The 15,552-nt window shown below is 47.8% G+C and overlaps 1 protein-coding gene and 1 long non-coding RNA gene across 6 annotated transcripts in view; one reads left to right on the forward strand and one right to left on the reverse strand.

The window, feature by feature from the left end:
- RFNG (RFNG O-fucosylpeptide 3-beta-N-acetylglucosaminyltransferase) overlaps positions 1 to 13,101 on the forward strand; it is a 15,371-nt gene extending 2,270 nt beyond the window's left edge. For 4 of the 5 annotated variants that reach the window (XM_084648271.1, XM_084648270.1, XM_084648272.1 and 1 more), the window contains 8 exons: positions 113 to 680; positions 1,888 to 1,936; positions 2,416 to 2,518; positions 2,962 to 3,115; positions 4,535 to 4,620; positions 4,709 to 4,874; positions 6,332 to 6,417; positions 6,655 to 13,101. In XM_084648271.1, coding sequence (XP_084504397.1) covers positions 183 to 680; positions 1,888 to 1,936; positions 2,416 to 2,518; positions 2,962 to 3,115; positions 4,535 to 4,620; positions 4,709 to 4,874; positions 6,332 to 6,417; positions 6,655 to 6,721 — 1,209 coding nt within the window. In that variant the 5' untranslated portion in view covers positions 113 to 182 and the 3' untranslated portion in view covers positions 6,722 to 13,101. The remainder of the gene's footprint in view (positions 1 to 112; positions 681 to 1,887; positions 1,937 to 2,415; positions 2,519 to 2,961; positions 3,116 to 4,534; positions 4,621 to 4,708; positions 4,875 to 6,331; positions 6,418 to 6,654) is intronic. The other variant, XR_014714146.1, reaches the window with a different exon arrangement.
- A 22-nt stretch (positions 13,102 to 13,123) lies between these two features.
- Positions 13,124 to 15,546, reverse strand: LOC311531145. Its single transcript, XR_014714147.1, has 2 exons — positions 14,308 to 15,546; positions 13,124 to 13,746 (listed from the first exon to the last, which is right to left on the reverse strand). It is a non-coding gene; the product is annotated as an uncharacterized lncRNA (long non-coding RNA).
- Positions 15,547 to 15,552: the final 6 nt, after the last annotated feature.

The following is a 15,552-nucleotide window of genomic DNA, read 5'->3' on the forward strand; positions in this document are numbered from 1 at the left end:
CATAGAACACACCTAGCTCTGTTGGTTCAGTGGTTTGTAAACAAAATTATACCAAGACTGTGTTGCAAGTCTGTCTCACAGATCCCTCAACCTCTCTTATTCTCTCCTGCAGAGCTGTGATCCATTCTATGTGACGTAATGTCCCAACTGTGCAACATGGCAGGGGCCCTGGGGGCTGAAGAATGACACTTTCCTGCATTGGACTCAATAAGATCTGCTTCCTGCTGTCCGTGACCTTCTGTGCTTTCCTTCTCCTGCTAATCCCCAAATTCCAGACTAACTGGAGACATAGGGGATATCCACAACCCCGTCCACCACCTCCTTTTAATGCTTCCTGCAAAAGTGAGTTCCACCACCATCAGGCAGATCCCAGCTCAACAGACAATTTGGACAGTGAGGGAACTGATAATGCACACAGTGTGAAAGATGAAACTGTAGAAAAATGGGGGGATTACAGCCTACGTGCTGGGGGAGCCAGCCTGAAACTTGAGGAGCAGGATGGGAGCCCTACCAGTTCTCTTCACACTATGTTGAAGGACCACCATGGACCTGCAGGTGATTCCATTAAGGAGAATTTGGAGCTGAAGGATATTTTTATTGCTGTGAAAACGACAAGAAAGTATCATAAAACTAGGCTGGACTTGCTCTTCCAAACCTGGATTTCGCAGGCCAAAAGACAGGTGAGAGAGCTTCCTCACAGGGATAGGACAGTTATAGTGGGAAACCCCCTCTCTGTGACTGCAGGTTCAAGATCTGCCATAATCCCACTGCCCTCCATGGTCATGCTGCAATTTTACTCTGTGTATTCCCTACCAGTTCATTAAACCTGTTCTTCCTGCAGGATTAGGAACTGAGTTTCTGTAAATAGTCCATCGGACCAAAAGCCTAAAATGAGCTGCTACTGGATGGTAGAACATTAGTCTGGATGCACAATCTGTCTTCTTGCAGCCTGGGGTCTGTATCTTGTGTAGGAGTTTTCTTGGGATTGATATATGCTTGGATTATTATAACCTTGCGTGTGACTAATAAAATTTTCAAGGCAGACTCTGTTGAGCTTGAAACTAGCAACCAGAGCGGAATCCACAGTGGTGTAAGATAGCATCCCTAAATTCACTTAAAATAAAAGGCTACAGGTCACAGGTCCAGAGAGAAGCTGCAGCTGGAGAAAATGTGCCAAGCTTGGAGGGAGCCATTGCATAGTCATCCACAATTCCTGATGCTAGTGCTGATGTGTCTGAGCCAATAGTTTCAGACTATATGCTCCTCAGTACAGTGACTGGGTCTTCGTATGAGATGTAGCACAGAATCTGTCCCTTAACGTAGAAGTTTCAATGCATTTGTGGAGATTAATAAAATCCTATCCAGATGTTATGAGTCTTCTCCATCTGTCTGGGGCAGGATATTGCTACCAACTGGATCTTTTCACCCTTACTTTCATTCTTCCCCAGAATTCTGTTGATTTCTCTAGGCCCACTGACTATCTGGGGAAATATCCAGTCAAGCGGGTGTGCTATCTTTTAGGATGGGGTGGAAGAGGAGATTGCAGAGGAAGAAACTTCTGAAAAACAGCTTATTCCTGAACTTGGGATGCCTCAGCCCTGCCCTGAGACAGGAGGGTACTTCTGTCTTGGATTCTCTGCTGAAATTGCCAGTGAGGGATCAGTCAATACCAAATATGCTGGTGGTTTTTGTGATGTAGAAACCAATCCAATAGGCAACGGACCAAGTTAACACCAGTTCTTTTCACAATGGCCACTGAAAAATAACTAGATAAATTTACTGGCAGTTCTAACTGGGGACTGGGTGAAGCTAAAATTAATCTGTCCATTTCTGAAATCTTTGGAAAGGGAAGCCCCTTTTTTCCTAATGTCTTTGTGTCTCCCACAGACGTTTATATTCACAGATTGGGAGGACCGTGAACTGCGCCTAAGAGCAGGTAAGCCATGTAGTTCAAATGCACACTTGGTCTTTTGACTATGGATGCTGACTTGCTGCCATCCTCTCCCTCGAGGGACCTCATTCTGTGCTGTGCGTGTGATTGATGTTTTCTTCTTTCCTAATTTGGATTTGTAGGAACTTCATCATTCACTGGGTTAATCTTCACATTCACTTTTTTCCTTTCTGTTTGTAAGTTTCAGTGTAACTGTTTGACGGTTAATGTTCACAATCCCCCTTGTGCACTGTCCCTGTACATGATTCACTTTCCCTGCGGTCTGGCTCCATGTTCACGTGCTCTTCACCCTATGTGCTACATGCTACTCTCTAAGCACCACACACCCTACATGCAGCTCTCTCCATGTGTATTGCGTGTGCACCATGTCCATGTTTCAGGTTTGTGCTCAAGATGTGCACATGCTCTCTCTCCCAGATTATGCATTCACCCCAATCTTGACCATTTGACCTTCGTTTTCTTAGGAGATCACATGATCAACACCAATTGCTCTGCTGTTCACACCCGCCAGGCGCTCTGCTGCAAGATGTCTGTGGAATACGATAAATTCCTCGAATCTGGGAGAAAGTATGTGAGACTCATTGTTCCAACTATAGCTTTGTTCACTCCGATGCGGCGTTCAAGGGAAGTCCCAACATTCTCCTTTCTAATTCCAGTAGTGAGTGAGCATGATCCAGGCTGTGATCCCAGAGGGTGGTGGTGATGAGCATAGGGAAGGGGTAGCAGCAGGAAGAGAAGCACTTATACACAAGAGTCAGGTGAAAGGCTATAGGGAAGAAGAGCTCACAAGCGGGCTACTGACTTCAACCTCTCTCCTAGAGTTGGGAAGTATTGGCAACTTTGGCTTCTAACTTCTGCGTTTTCAGTCTGAGGGCTTCTTTTTTCCAGTCGCTTTATCCCAAATCTGAGAGACTAAGATTTTCACTGGAGAGAACTCAGTACATAGAAACTTTACATCGCTTCCTCAGTGCCTCGGCTGAGTGACTGTGTCTGCCCTGCTTTGTCCGCAGATGGTTTTGCCATGTGGATGATGACAACTATGTGAATCCACAGAATCTCCTGCGTCTCTTGTCTGCCTTCTCACACAGCCAGGATGTATATGTGGGCAGGCCAAGCCTGGACCACCCCATTGAGGCAGCTGACCATGTCCGGAGTGATGGATCAGTAAGCATGCTCTGTAACTGTCCATTCTATCCCCCTCCCCCCGCCTCCGAGCTTTTAAGAGGGCGAACAGTTCACAACATCCCATGTACAAAACCTCTGAGTTAATTTGCAATTTACAAATGGTCTTGTGAGCTGAACAGGGATTCTTCTCCCTTTACGGGTAGCTGGGGGAGAACAGGCTCTCCCTACTTCAACCTTTGGGCGTGAGGAATGCTCCCTTAGCACCCCTCAGCCAGGTCAGTTTCTTCAGGTATCTCCACTCAGTTCTGGGAGCTACCATCTTGATCCTCCTTTACTTATGATTATTAATCATGTTTTTACAGTAATGCCTAAATACCAACCAAGAATAGGTTTCAGAGTAGCAGCCATGTTAGTCTGTATTCGCAAAAAGAAAAGGAGTACTTGTGGCACCTTAGAGACTAACATTTATTTGAGCATAAGCTTTCCTGAACTAGAGCTCACTTCATCGGATGCATTCAGTGGAAAAACTGAATTTCCACTGAATGCATCCAATGAAGTGAGCTGTAGCTCACGAAAGCTTATGCTCAAATAAATTTGTTAGTCTCTAAGGTGCCACAAGTACTCCTTTTCTTTTAACCAAGAATAGGACTCCATTGTATTAGGCACTGTACAAACACAGCAGTAGTAGCCAGTCCCTGCCCCCAAAGACCTTACAATCAAAACAGACAAGACAGACAGAGGGAAGGGGAAGGGGTAGAACACAGAAGTAGAGTGAACAATGTGATGGCAGCAAACATCATGTTAGTTCCATAGCTTTTGGTGGAGGGAGGTAGTTAGGAGGGGATCTGTGAAATTGAAATAAAGGTGAAGGGAAAGGGGACACTGAAGGGCAGGGAAGAGGAAGGGAACAAGTCACGGGAGAAGAGGGTAAGAGGGACAAGTGTGGTATGAAGCTAATGTGAGGAGATTAAGGGAGAAGCGAGGAGGGAGAGGGCCGGAGCAGACAGCCAATCAGTATAGGCAGGAAAAGTCCAGTCAAAACTGTAGAGTCCTCTGAATGTCAGGCTTTCTCTTCTAGAAAGTAACATCCCAGTACTTCATCTGCTGCCATCCTGAGCTAACCTCCGGGGATTATACCAACGCTCTGTGACTTGGCTGGGAATGGTCACTTCCAGTATTGAGCAGTCATTTCCCTGGAGCCCCAGTGTGTCTCAGTCACAAGATACATGAGCATCTCTATCTTGGGCAGCTGCAAGGTGATAAGAGTTGCCTGATGAGAGAATGTCTAGCTTCCAGGAGTTCAAAGAGGCAGGGGTAGCCCAAAGTCCAGATATTTGCTCAGAGCATGTGTCCAATGTGCTGCAGAGCAGAAGATCGTTTTCCCTACCCAGGCAGATGGGAAAAGCTGAGTATCATTAACAAGTCTCTTTTTTTCTTGTTGCTTTTGCTGTTCACTAGACAACTGTGAAGTTCTGGTTTGCCACAGGTGGAGCAGGGTTCTGTGTCAGCAGGGGCCTTGCCCTGAAGATGAGTCCCTGGGCCAGGTAAATGCACCTCTGTAGCAGAGACCCCATGGCTTTGATAGGATTAAGGGTGCATTTGACTCTCCATCTCCATCCTCTCTCCTGACAGCTTGGGTAACTTCATCAGCACTGCAGAGAGGGTCCGTCTTCCTGATGACTGCACCATCGGTTACATCATCGAGGGGCTGCTAGAAGTGAAGCTGCTGCACAGCCCCTTGTTCCATTCCCATCTGGAGAATCTGCAGCGACTACAAGGCGAGACAGTGCTGCAGCAGGTAAGGGTAAGCCTCATGCCTTGCTCAAAGCAGGCCCTGGCCTTTGAGATGCTCCTCAGTCTGATCAAAAGAAACCATCTCTGCAGGTGCAGCTACCTTCTCCCTGGTTTCCAGGAAAGGCAGATGGTATCAGGCCTGTAATCTCACCATTACTCCAAGCTGCTTATGTAGTTGACCAGGGCAGTCCCATGTCCACCACCTGCATTTGGATAACAGGCACATTTCCATCCTGGCCAGCTGGGTCACCTTTAGTTCTCCCCTTCTCTGACTGTCCCTTCCAGCCCCAAGCATGCTGTTACCTTACCACCTCTGTCTTCTTCCTTTCCATTCCTGAGGCACACGAATGTACACTACACCTATGAAAGCAAGAGATGTGCATTTTTTTCTGGCAAAGTGATTCAGCCTCAGCTTTAATTCATACCAGTAATGGGGACATCATTAAATGTCTGTCTGATCATATATTAAATTATATGGACTCTCTTAAGAGAGTGACTTGTCTGCATATCAAGTGTTAAGTTGCTAAAGAGGTTTCTTCAGTATTGGTTGTGAGTATTGAAATAATTACTTCTACAGCATCTTCTTTGATGGACAATAGGTGGTGCTGTAAAGTGCCTCAAACTAAAATTCCTCCTCTACTTATCTACGTACGCCCTAAACAAGAACACAGTTGCCCACCCACAGAACACTCATTCGAATTGTTCTAACAGTTTTATTAGGCAAACACAGTCAGGGCCACATTCAGATCTGCTGTAATCACACCAGAAGTAAGCGGTGATGAATCTTGCCCTCCCTTTGTGATTGCCCTTTCTCCTGAGACTAACTTTAACAGCTAATCAGAAAATCTTGTTGTTCGTAAAGATTATCAGAAAACTGAACTCTTAGGTTTTAGACTTAGGAAATGTGTAATGCAGCCTCAGTATGGAAGAATGGTTTTATTGTTAAGACACTGGACTCAGGCTTCAGAGATTTGTTGCCAGCTCTGCCATACTCACAGTGTGATCCTGCACAAGTCATTTAACTTCTCTGTGCCTCCATTTTCCCACTGTGTAAAATGAGGATAATATGACTGATCTAACAGGAGTGTCTGTGAGGATGAATTTATTACTGTTTTGTTAGGCATTCAGACATTATGGTAATGGATGCCACTCTAAAGCTTACACATATAGTTGGTTAGGTGGTATCTTCTCCTCCAAGGCTGCTTATCTAAGCTTTTCTTGTCTCCCTCACTCTGATTTCTTCTTCCTGTTCTGCTTTGGATGGTCAGCAGGTTCTCTCAAAAGGCTTCTATCCTAAGTGAACCATTATGACAATCACCTTTTATGTGTAACTTCTGACACCCAGAGCACCTAGGACATCTCTTTCCCTTTAGATCCTCCTCCTTATCCCTCATTAAGACCTCTTCCACTCAGTCACTCTCCGTTATGTTTCAGGTTCTGACTTTACATTTGCTTTTTCAGGTCACCCTGAGTTATGGGGGCCCTGAGAACAAACACAATGTTGTGAGTGTGGCAGGAGTGTTTGGCTTGCAGCAAGATCCAACCCGGTGAGTACCTGCTTCCAAAACAAATTCCGCTTGCTCTGTCCATACCTACAGACTCCAGAAAACTCAAGCACACAGGCTGGGTCAGCATTTCTTGTATTGCCTCCACACTCCAATTGGGTTATGGCCAATTTCCCTGCAGTTTTGGGACGCATGAACGTTCCAAGAGTTTTAGCTGATGTGTCCCCAAACTGATGAACTCATATCTCATGTTGTCTTCTCATCTTTCTCTTTTCACAGATTCAGATCTGTCCATTGTCTTCTCTACCCTGACACTACCTGGTGTCCCACTAAAAATATACTGTGACCTCAGACCTAACCTTGACATTTGGTATCTTACCTGCACAAGATTGGACAGGATGCTTTTCTTGGAGTTGAACAAGAAAAATCTACAAAAGTAAGATCCCCCGATCACTTCATTCCCATGGCAGGAGTGTGAGCCTCATCAGCTGCTGTCTGAAATATCCCAAGGAAGAAACTCTCTTACGCTTTGCTCTCTGATCTTGCAGCTTTTCTTATAATGTCTCGAAGGTTAAGCGCCCCCTCCTACTTCCTGTCTGATTTTATCCATGCTTTGCTAGTTAAAAGCCCTGTGGCTATCACATGTATGTTTGTACCTTAAAATTAGAGTGGAATGCAGTGCCTGGAATCATAGCACTGGAACTAGTGTTCTGAATAGGGCTTCTAGGGATCAGTCTTTGTGCTGCTGAGATGCCAGGGCAGAATGTAGAGCCCATGGTGGGGAGCGAGGGATTTTTAATTTGGCTCCCTTGGAAGCAGAATGATTCAGGAACAACTTGTTATTTTTTCTTCTCCCAATGTCTGAGCTGTGTGGGAATTTAGCTGAAACATCTGCACTTCCAGTGAGGCAGAGATGTGTTTACCAAGAACAAAATTATGCCAGTCTGCCCTGCATGACAGGCTGAGGACCACATCAGAACCTCTTAAGCATATGTTCTCTCCTTTAGCCCCCCTGGTCTCTTGAGTCTGGCTTCCATGAGGAGAGCACACTTGGATCTCTTTCTGGTTGGAAGATGGTGGTGGTTTTCCATGATGGGCTACAGATCCAAAGGTGCTTGGTCTTGGCTCATACTATTTCCTGGCAGTTTGATACTGAGAGAGATGTTTGTGGGAATACTATTAGGTCCCTCCTCCCAGTGTAATCCACAGCATGGTGCCTGGTTGGCATCTGATCCTGGGTCGCTAAAACAGCCTGCAGCCTCCTTCCTGCTTCTGCAGTCTTGCTGGATCCCAAAGCCTAATTGGGAGGAGAAACCTGGGTTAGCTGCAGTGTCCTCAGGTGCTGTCATTTGCGGCCTTTGACTGGACTTGTGTGATCACCCAGGCCAGTTACATAAATGGACCTTTGAGCTCCAGGCTCCGCAAGCCAGACAGGCAGAGGTGCGCTAGAAGAAAGGCCTGCACACTCCCTCCAAATGCGGGGCTCAGCCCCTTGTCTGCAGAGCTTCTGCTGTAGGATTTACCAGTGCTCTGCAAAGGAAAAGGAGTTTGGTTTTGGCATGGGGAAAGAAGGGACTCCAAAAGTCTGTTGTTTTTCTCTTAGTCCACACTGAGACTTGCACACTCCATTGCTGGCATGGTTAGGAAGAGCAGTGTCAAAAATTACTTTGCAAGACCCTCCCTTAGTCTAATGGGCCTTTCACAGGCTCTTCACTGGTTCCTGGTCCTAATGACTAACACTGAAATGGGGGGGAAAGCAGCAGAATTACATATTGGCAAATTGTAATTCCAAGCACTGTGACCTGAGCATGGAGCTGTCAGGAAGGAACTCTTGGTTTCTAATTCTGTCTCTGCCACCAATGCACTGTGTGGCCGTGGTTGAGTCATGTGACCTCTCTCATTTGTAAAGTGGGTAGAGTGTATAGGCACACCTCTCAGGTATGCAGTCATGAGGCTTCATGGAGTCGTGTAACTCTTTCTGAAGAGGATTATTCCCATCTCTCCCTAACAAAGACCCTTTAGGGTTTAGCCATGCATGTTTTGCTGCTTTCTAGAGAGACTAATTCTACTGAGGGATAAGGTCCCGGCCTTCTAGCTGTCACAATCCTGAATCTGTCTCTCTGACTTCTCAGATGTTGTGACCCTTCTTTGCCCTCCTTCATGCTTCCTGATGTGGCACTAACTCCATTCTTTGGCCAAGAGGCCAGGCTGGGAACACTGGAATTGCCAGACTGCATCAGCTCAGTGGTCCATCTAGCCCAGCCTCCTTTCTCAGACAGTGGCCAGAACCAAATGCTACAGGAGATGCCATAATGCGGAATAATCGGTCTGCACCTTAGGTCTCCTCCTGATCCCTTAAGCCTGAATAATATCCCTTCCAAAAATTTTGTCATTAATTACAACTGGATATTCTTGATAGCCATATAAATATCCAGTCCTTTTTGAATCTTAAGTAGTTGGCCACAATGCCTGTCTTCCTGTGGCAAAGAATTCCATAAATTAACGAGTCATTAATGGGACTCTGTGCCTCCAAATGCTGATTAACTGCTTCTTTACTGCAGCATCTGTTCTTGGTCCATGGACTGCCCTGGAATTGCCAGATATACCACATGTGACAGATCAGTTAAGACTAAGGCCTGATCCTACTACTATTGAAATCAATGGCAAAACTCATATTGATTTCAGTAGCACCAGGACGGAGTTTTAAAAGTTTGGTCCAATACTCTTCCTGATTCCCAGGGCTGAGCATGCTACCTCTTTGGCATGCCCACAACGGAAAGGCCTATAGGCTGGACTTCGAAAAGAAATGCATGCCTCCTATATGGCAGTGCAGAGCACTGACCTTTAACAAGTTGTTGTTTGGGCTCCTTTTTCATAAATGTTTCTACTAAGGTAGCCGCTGCTGCCATAAGATGGGAGTGTTCCAGACTATCTGGTATGTCTCATCTAAAGTGTTTTCTTTTAATTAAATAAATATTTAAAGGTGGGCCAGGTTTTCAGTGTCCTCTGTTAAGTTCCCTGACATCAGTAGCAATATATGAAGTAAATCTCTAACACTCTACACCAGCAACCTGCCCTGAGCCTCACACACCCTGCAACTATTGCCTTGCGTCAAACTTAGTCCCTACCCAACATCCACCAGCCCCCAAACTTCTGCCAAATCAAAAGCCACCTATGATTTCTTGCTTCAGCCCCCAAAGGGCTGCAAAGAATTGTGGGATTTAGGCAGTTTTGGGGTCCTGGGAGGGAGAAATAGGGTTGAGAAGCAGTGCACTAAATGGTGTTGCCAGACCTGCACTCTCATTACTGCTAGATAAAAATAAACCTGAGTGAGCGGAGGGGCTTAGAAATATTAGAGCATCCTCTTGCCTTCCCATTTAGTTTGTGCAGTATTGCCAAACACCTGTTTGAAGCATTGACCAAAACGTAGAGCAGCTTTGATGCCCCTCAGGAGCCAATAGCTGAGTTAGAAATCATCAGAAATGGCCCTTTGTTTCTAGCAATAAGTTAAAGTAAAGCTAGATGCATGTGCATTAATCAGTGACCGAACAGTCCCTATGCCACAGTTTGTGCCAGAGGCAGACGCTGGACTCCTCCCTGAAATGGTTACCCCTCACCATATCGCATGAAGCAGTTCATGGTGCAGCAGCTGACAGGCTGTGGTTCTGTTACCTTCTCCCCATGAGCTCTGCTTGCTGAGGCTGTTGACCATTGGTCCAGTGTATTATATTGTCCTGTAGGTGCTGCATGATGCCTGTTGAGTCCTTGTAAGACACTGGGCTGAGGGGCTCCACCCCCACAATGGCTGCCAGGAGGCACTTGGGGCCAGCTTGGACACTTGCTGAGGGTTAAGTAGTTTCTAGATACTTCTGGCTGATTTCCTGGACTTCATCATAGCTGTCTCTGCAGCCCACACCAGTGCTGCCCTGTAGTTGGGATTGGCCACCTTAGCCCGGTAGGAATAGTTGTCTCCCTTCATTTTCAGATAAAAGTCCACACCATTGGGATCTTACTCACTGCAGCCTCCACCCTGCCCACACTGGAGCTGCCAGCTCCTGCTTTATGGCCTCATAGTGGGCCTGTGCTTGCTCTCTGCTTCCCTTCACCCTGTGCTGTGAGTTCTTCAGCTGCCACGAGACAGAGCGCAGATCCCTTAGCATGAGGTTGTAGGCTTCAGCCAGTAGGAGTCTCTCTCTATGGGTATGTCTACACTACGAAATTAGGTCGAATTTATAGAAGTCGGTTTTTTAGAAATTGTTTTTATATATTCGAGTGTGTGTGTCCCTACACAAAATGCTCTAAGTGCATTAAGTGCATTAACTCGGCGGAGTGCTTCCACAGTACCAAGGCTAGCGTCGACTTCCGGAGTGTTGCACTGTGGGTAGCTATCCCACAGTTCCTGCAGTCTCCGCTGCCCATTGGAATTCTGGGTTGAGATCCCAGTGCTGATGGGGCAAAAAACATTGTCGCGGGTGGTTCTGGGTACATATCATCAGGCCCTCCTACCCTCCCTCCCTCCCTCCCTCTGTGAAAGCAACGGCAGACAATCGTTTTGCGCCTTTTTTCCTGAGTTACCTGTGCAGATGCCATTCCATGGCAAGCATGGACCCCGTTCAACTCACTGTCACCTTATGTCTCCTGGGTGCGGGCAGATGCGGTACTGCATTGCTACACAGCAGCAACAACCCATTGCCTTGTGGCAGCAGACGGTGCAATAGGCCTGAAAACCATCCTCATTGTGTCCAAGATGCTCCTGGCCGCCTCGGTAAGGTTGGTCAGGAGCACCTGGGCAGACATGGACACAGGGACTAAATTAGGAGTGACTCGACCAGGTCATTCTCTTTAGTCCTGCAGGCAGTCCTATTGTACCATCTTCTGCCGAGCAGCCAGGAGATGTGGATGGCTTGCAGTCCTACTGCACCGTCTCGCTGCCAGCCAAAGATGTAAAAGATAGATGGAGTGGATCAAAACAAGAAATAGACCAGATTTGTTTTGTATTCATTTGCTCCTCCCTCCCTCCATGAAATCAATGGCCAACAATCGTTTTGGTGAGGTCTGTCAGGGGCACCTTGAAAACTTTAATGGAGATTCAGTCCTGCTTGACATACTAGAGGGAGGGATAGCTTAGTCGGTTGAGCATTGGCCTGCTAAACCCACGGTTTTGAGTTCAATCCTTGAGGGAGCCATTCTGTGTGATAGTTGTTTTTGTTTCTGCTTGATGTAAAGCCACCCCCTTTGTTGATTTTAATTCCCTGTAAGCCATGTCATCAGTCGCCCCTTCCTCCATCAGAGCAATGGCAGACAATCGTTCCGCGCCTTTTTTCTGTGCAGACGCCATACCACGGCAAGCATGGAGCCCGCTCAGATCACTTTGGGAATTAGGAGCACGTTAAACGCTATGCACATTCTCCAGCAGTATATGCAGCACCAGAACCTGGCAAAGCGAAACCGGGCGAGTAGGCAACGTCAGCGCGGTGACGAGAGTGGTGAGGACATGGACACAGACTTCTCTCAAAGCATGGGCCCTGGCAATGCGGGCATCATGGTGCTAATGGGGCAGGTTCATGCGGTGGAACGCTGATTCTGGACTCGGGAAACATGCACACTGGTGGGACCGCATAGTGTTGCAGGTCTGGGACGATTCCCAGTGACTGCAAAACTTTTGCATGCGTAAGGGCACTTTCATGGAACTTTGTGACTTGCTTTCCCCTGCCCTGAGGCGCAAGAATACCAAGATGAGAGCAGCCCTCACAGCTGAGAAGCGAGTGGCAATAGCCCTGTGGAAGCTTGCAACGCCAGACAGCTACCGGTCAGTTGGGAATCAATTTGGAGTGGGCAAATCTACTGTGGGGGCTGCTGTGATGCAAGTAGCCAACGCTATCAAAGATCTGCTGATATCAAGGGTAGTGACCCTGGGAAATGTGCAGGTCATAGTGGATGGCTTTGCTGCAATGGGATTCCCTAACTGTGGTGGGGCCATAGACGGAACCCATATCCCTATCTTGGCACCGGAGCACCAAGCCGCCGAGTACATAAACCGCAAGGGGTACTTTTCAATAGTGCTGCAAGCACTGTTGGATCACAAGGGACGTTTCACCAACATCAATGTGGGATGGCCGGGAAAGATATGTGATGCTCGCATTTTCAGGAACTCTGGTCTGTTTCAAAAGCTGCGGGAAGGGACTTTATTCCCAGACCAGAAAATAACCGTTGGGGATGTTGAAATGCCTATAGTTATCCTTGGGGACCCAGCCTACCCCTTAATGTCCTGGCTCATGAAGCCGTATACAGACAGCCTGGACAGTAGTCAGGAGCTGTTCAACTGCAGGCTCAGTAAGTGCGGAATGGTGGTAGAATGTGCATTTGGATGTTTAAAGGCGCACTGGTGCAGTTTACTGACTTGGTTAGACCTCAGCAAAACCAATATTCCCACTGTTATTACTGCTTGCTGTGCACTCCACAATATCTGTGAGAGTAAGGGGGAAGATGTTTATGGCGGGGTGGGCAGTTGAGGCAAATCGCCTGGCTGCTGGTTACGCGCAGCCAGACACCAGGGCGGTTAGAAGAGCACAGGAGGGCGCGGTGCGCATCAGAGAAGCTTTGAAAACCAGGCTACGGTGTGAAAGTTCTGTTTGTTTCTCCTTGATGAAACCCCCCACCTCTTGGTTCACTCTACTTCCCTGTAAGCTAACCACCTTCCCCTCCTCCCTTCGATCACCGCTTGCAGAGGCAATAAAGTCATTGTTGCTTCACATTCATGCATTCTTTATTAATTCATCACACAAATAGGGGGATAACTGCCAAGGTAGCCCGGGAGGAGTGGCGGAGGAGGGAAGGACAAGGCCACACAGCACTTTAAAAGTTTAAAACTTATTGAATGCCAGCCTTCTGTTGCTTGGGCAATCCTCTGGGGTGGAGTGGCTGGGAGGCCGGAGGCCCCCCCCCACCGCGTTCTTGGGCATCTAGGTGAGGAGGCTATGGAACTTGGGGAGGAGGGTGGTTGGTTACACAGGGGCTGTAGCAGCAGTCTGTGCTCCTGCTGCCTTCCCTGCAGCTCAGCCATACGCTGGAGCATATTAGTTTGATCCTCCAGCAGCCTCAGCATTGAATCCTGCCTCCTCTCATCACACTGCAGCCACCTTTTAGCTTCAGCCTGCCACTTACTCTCTTCAGCCCGCCACCTCTCCTCCCAGTCATTTTGTGCTTTCCTGCACTCTGACATTGTCTGCCTCCACGCATTCGTCTGTGCTCTGTCAGTGTGGGAGGACAGCATGAGCTCAGAGAACATTTCATCGCAAGTGCATTTTTTTCACCTTATCTTCACCAGCCTCTGGGAAGGAGAAGATCCTGTGATCCTTGAAACACATGCAGCTGGTGGAGAAAAAAAAGGGACAGTGAGATTTAAAAAGACATTTTATAGAACAATGGGTACACTCTTTCATGGTAAACCTTGCTGTTAACATTACATACATAGCACATGTGCTTTCGTTCCAAGGTCGCATTTTGCCTCCCCCCACCACGTGGCTAGCCCCTCCCCCCTCCCCGTGGCTAACAGCAGGGAACATTTCTGTTCAGCCACAGGCAAACAGCCCAGCAGGAACGGGCACCTCTGAATGTCCCCTTAAGAAAAGTACCCTATTTCAACCAGGTGACCATGAATGATATCACTCTCCTGAGGATAACACAGAGGAATAAAGAACGCCAGGAAACATACACTGCAATGCTTTGTTCTACAATGATTCCCAAGTGTGTGTTACTGGTCCGGAGTGGTAAAGTGTCCTACCATGGTGGATGGAATAAGGCTGCCCTCCCCAGAAACCTTTTGCAAAGGCTTTGGGAGTACATCCAGGAGAGCCGCGAATGCCAGGGCAAATTAATCATTAAACATGCTTGCTTTTAAACCATGGATACTATTTTAAACGGTACACTCACCAGAGGTCCCTTCTCTGCCTGGCAGGTCCGGGAGGCAGCCTTGGGTGGGTTCGGGGGGTACTGGCTCCAGGTCCAGGGTGAGAAACAGTTCCTGGCTGTCGGGAAAACCGGTTTCTCCGCGTGCTTGCTGTGAGCTATCTACAACCTCATCATCATCTTCCTCATCCCCAAAACCTGCTTCCGTGTTGCCTCAATCTCCATTGAAGGAATCAAACAACACAGTTGGGGTAGTGGTGGCTGAACCCCCTAAAATGGCATGCAGCTCATCATAGAAGCAGCATGTTTGGGGCTCTGACCCGGAGCAGCCGTTTGACTCTCTGGTTTTCTGTTAGGCTTGCCTCAGCTCCTTCAGTTTCACGCGGCACTGCTTCGGGTCCCTGTTATGGCCTCTGTCCTTCATGCCCTGGGAGATTTTGACAAATGTTTTGGCATTTCGAAAACTGGAACGGAGTTCTAATAACACGGATTCCTCTCCCCATACAGCGATCAGATCCCGTACCTCCCGTTCAGTCCATGCTGGAGCTCTTTTGCGATTCTGGGACTCCATCATGGTCACCTCTGCTGATGAGCTCCGCACTCACCTGCAGCTTGCCACGCTGGCCAAACAGGAAATTGAAATTCAAAAGTTCGCGGGCCTTTTCCTGTCTACCTGGCCAGTGCATCTGTGTTGAGAGTGCTGTCCAGAGCGGTCACAATGGAGCACTCTGGGATAGCTCCTGGAGGTCAATACCGTCTAATTGTGTCCACAATACCCCAAATTCAACCCGGCAAGGCCGATTTCAGCGCTAATCCCCTTGTCGGGGGTGGAGTAAGGAAATCGATTTTAAGAGCCCTTTAAGTCAAAAAAAAGGGCTTCATTGTGTGGACAGGTGCAGGGTTAAATCGATTTAAGGCTGCTAAATTTGACCTCAACTCCTAGTGTGGACCAAGGCTGTGGGAGAGTGGCTCCTTCCATTCTATCACCAGCAGCCATGTCCTTCTGTCTGCCACATTGCTCCATTGCTGCCTGCACCACCCGCTTACACCTCCCCAGCTACAGCAAAGGAAAGGGTCTGGCAGGAGCAATGGCCTGGACCTTAGGCCTACAGAAAGCCCTGCCTGAGTATGGCAGTGGAAGGAAACCCCAAAGATGGAAATGGGCCTCCTGTTCCAGTCCCAGTGTCCTGGTCAGGACAGCAGTGGCCTGTAAGGCCTACTTTCTGCATTCCCCACAGGTCAAGTTATCTCAAAGCAACATACCTGCAC

This window comes from Lepidochelys olivacea (genome assembly GCF_965140295.1).
Source record: "Lepidochelys olivacea isolate rLepOli2 genome assembly, chromosome: 14".
NCBI lineage: Eukaryota > Metazoa > Chordata > Testudines > Cheloniidae > Lepidochelys > Lepidochelys olivacea.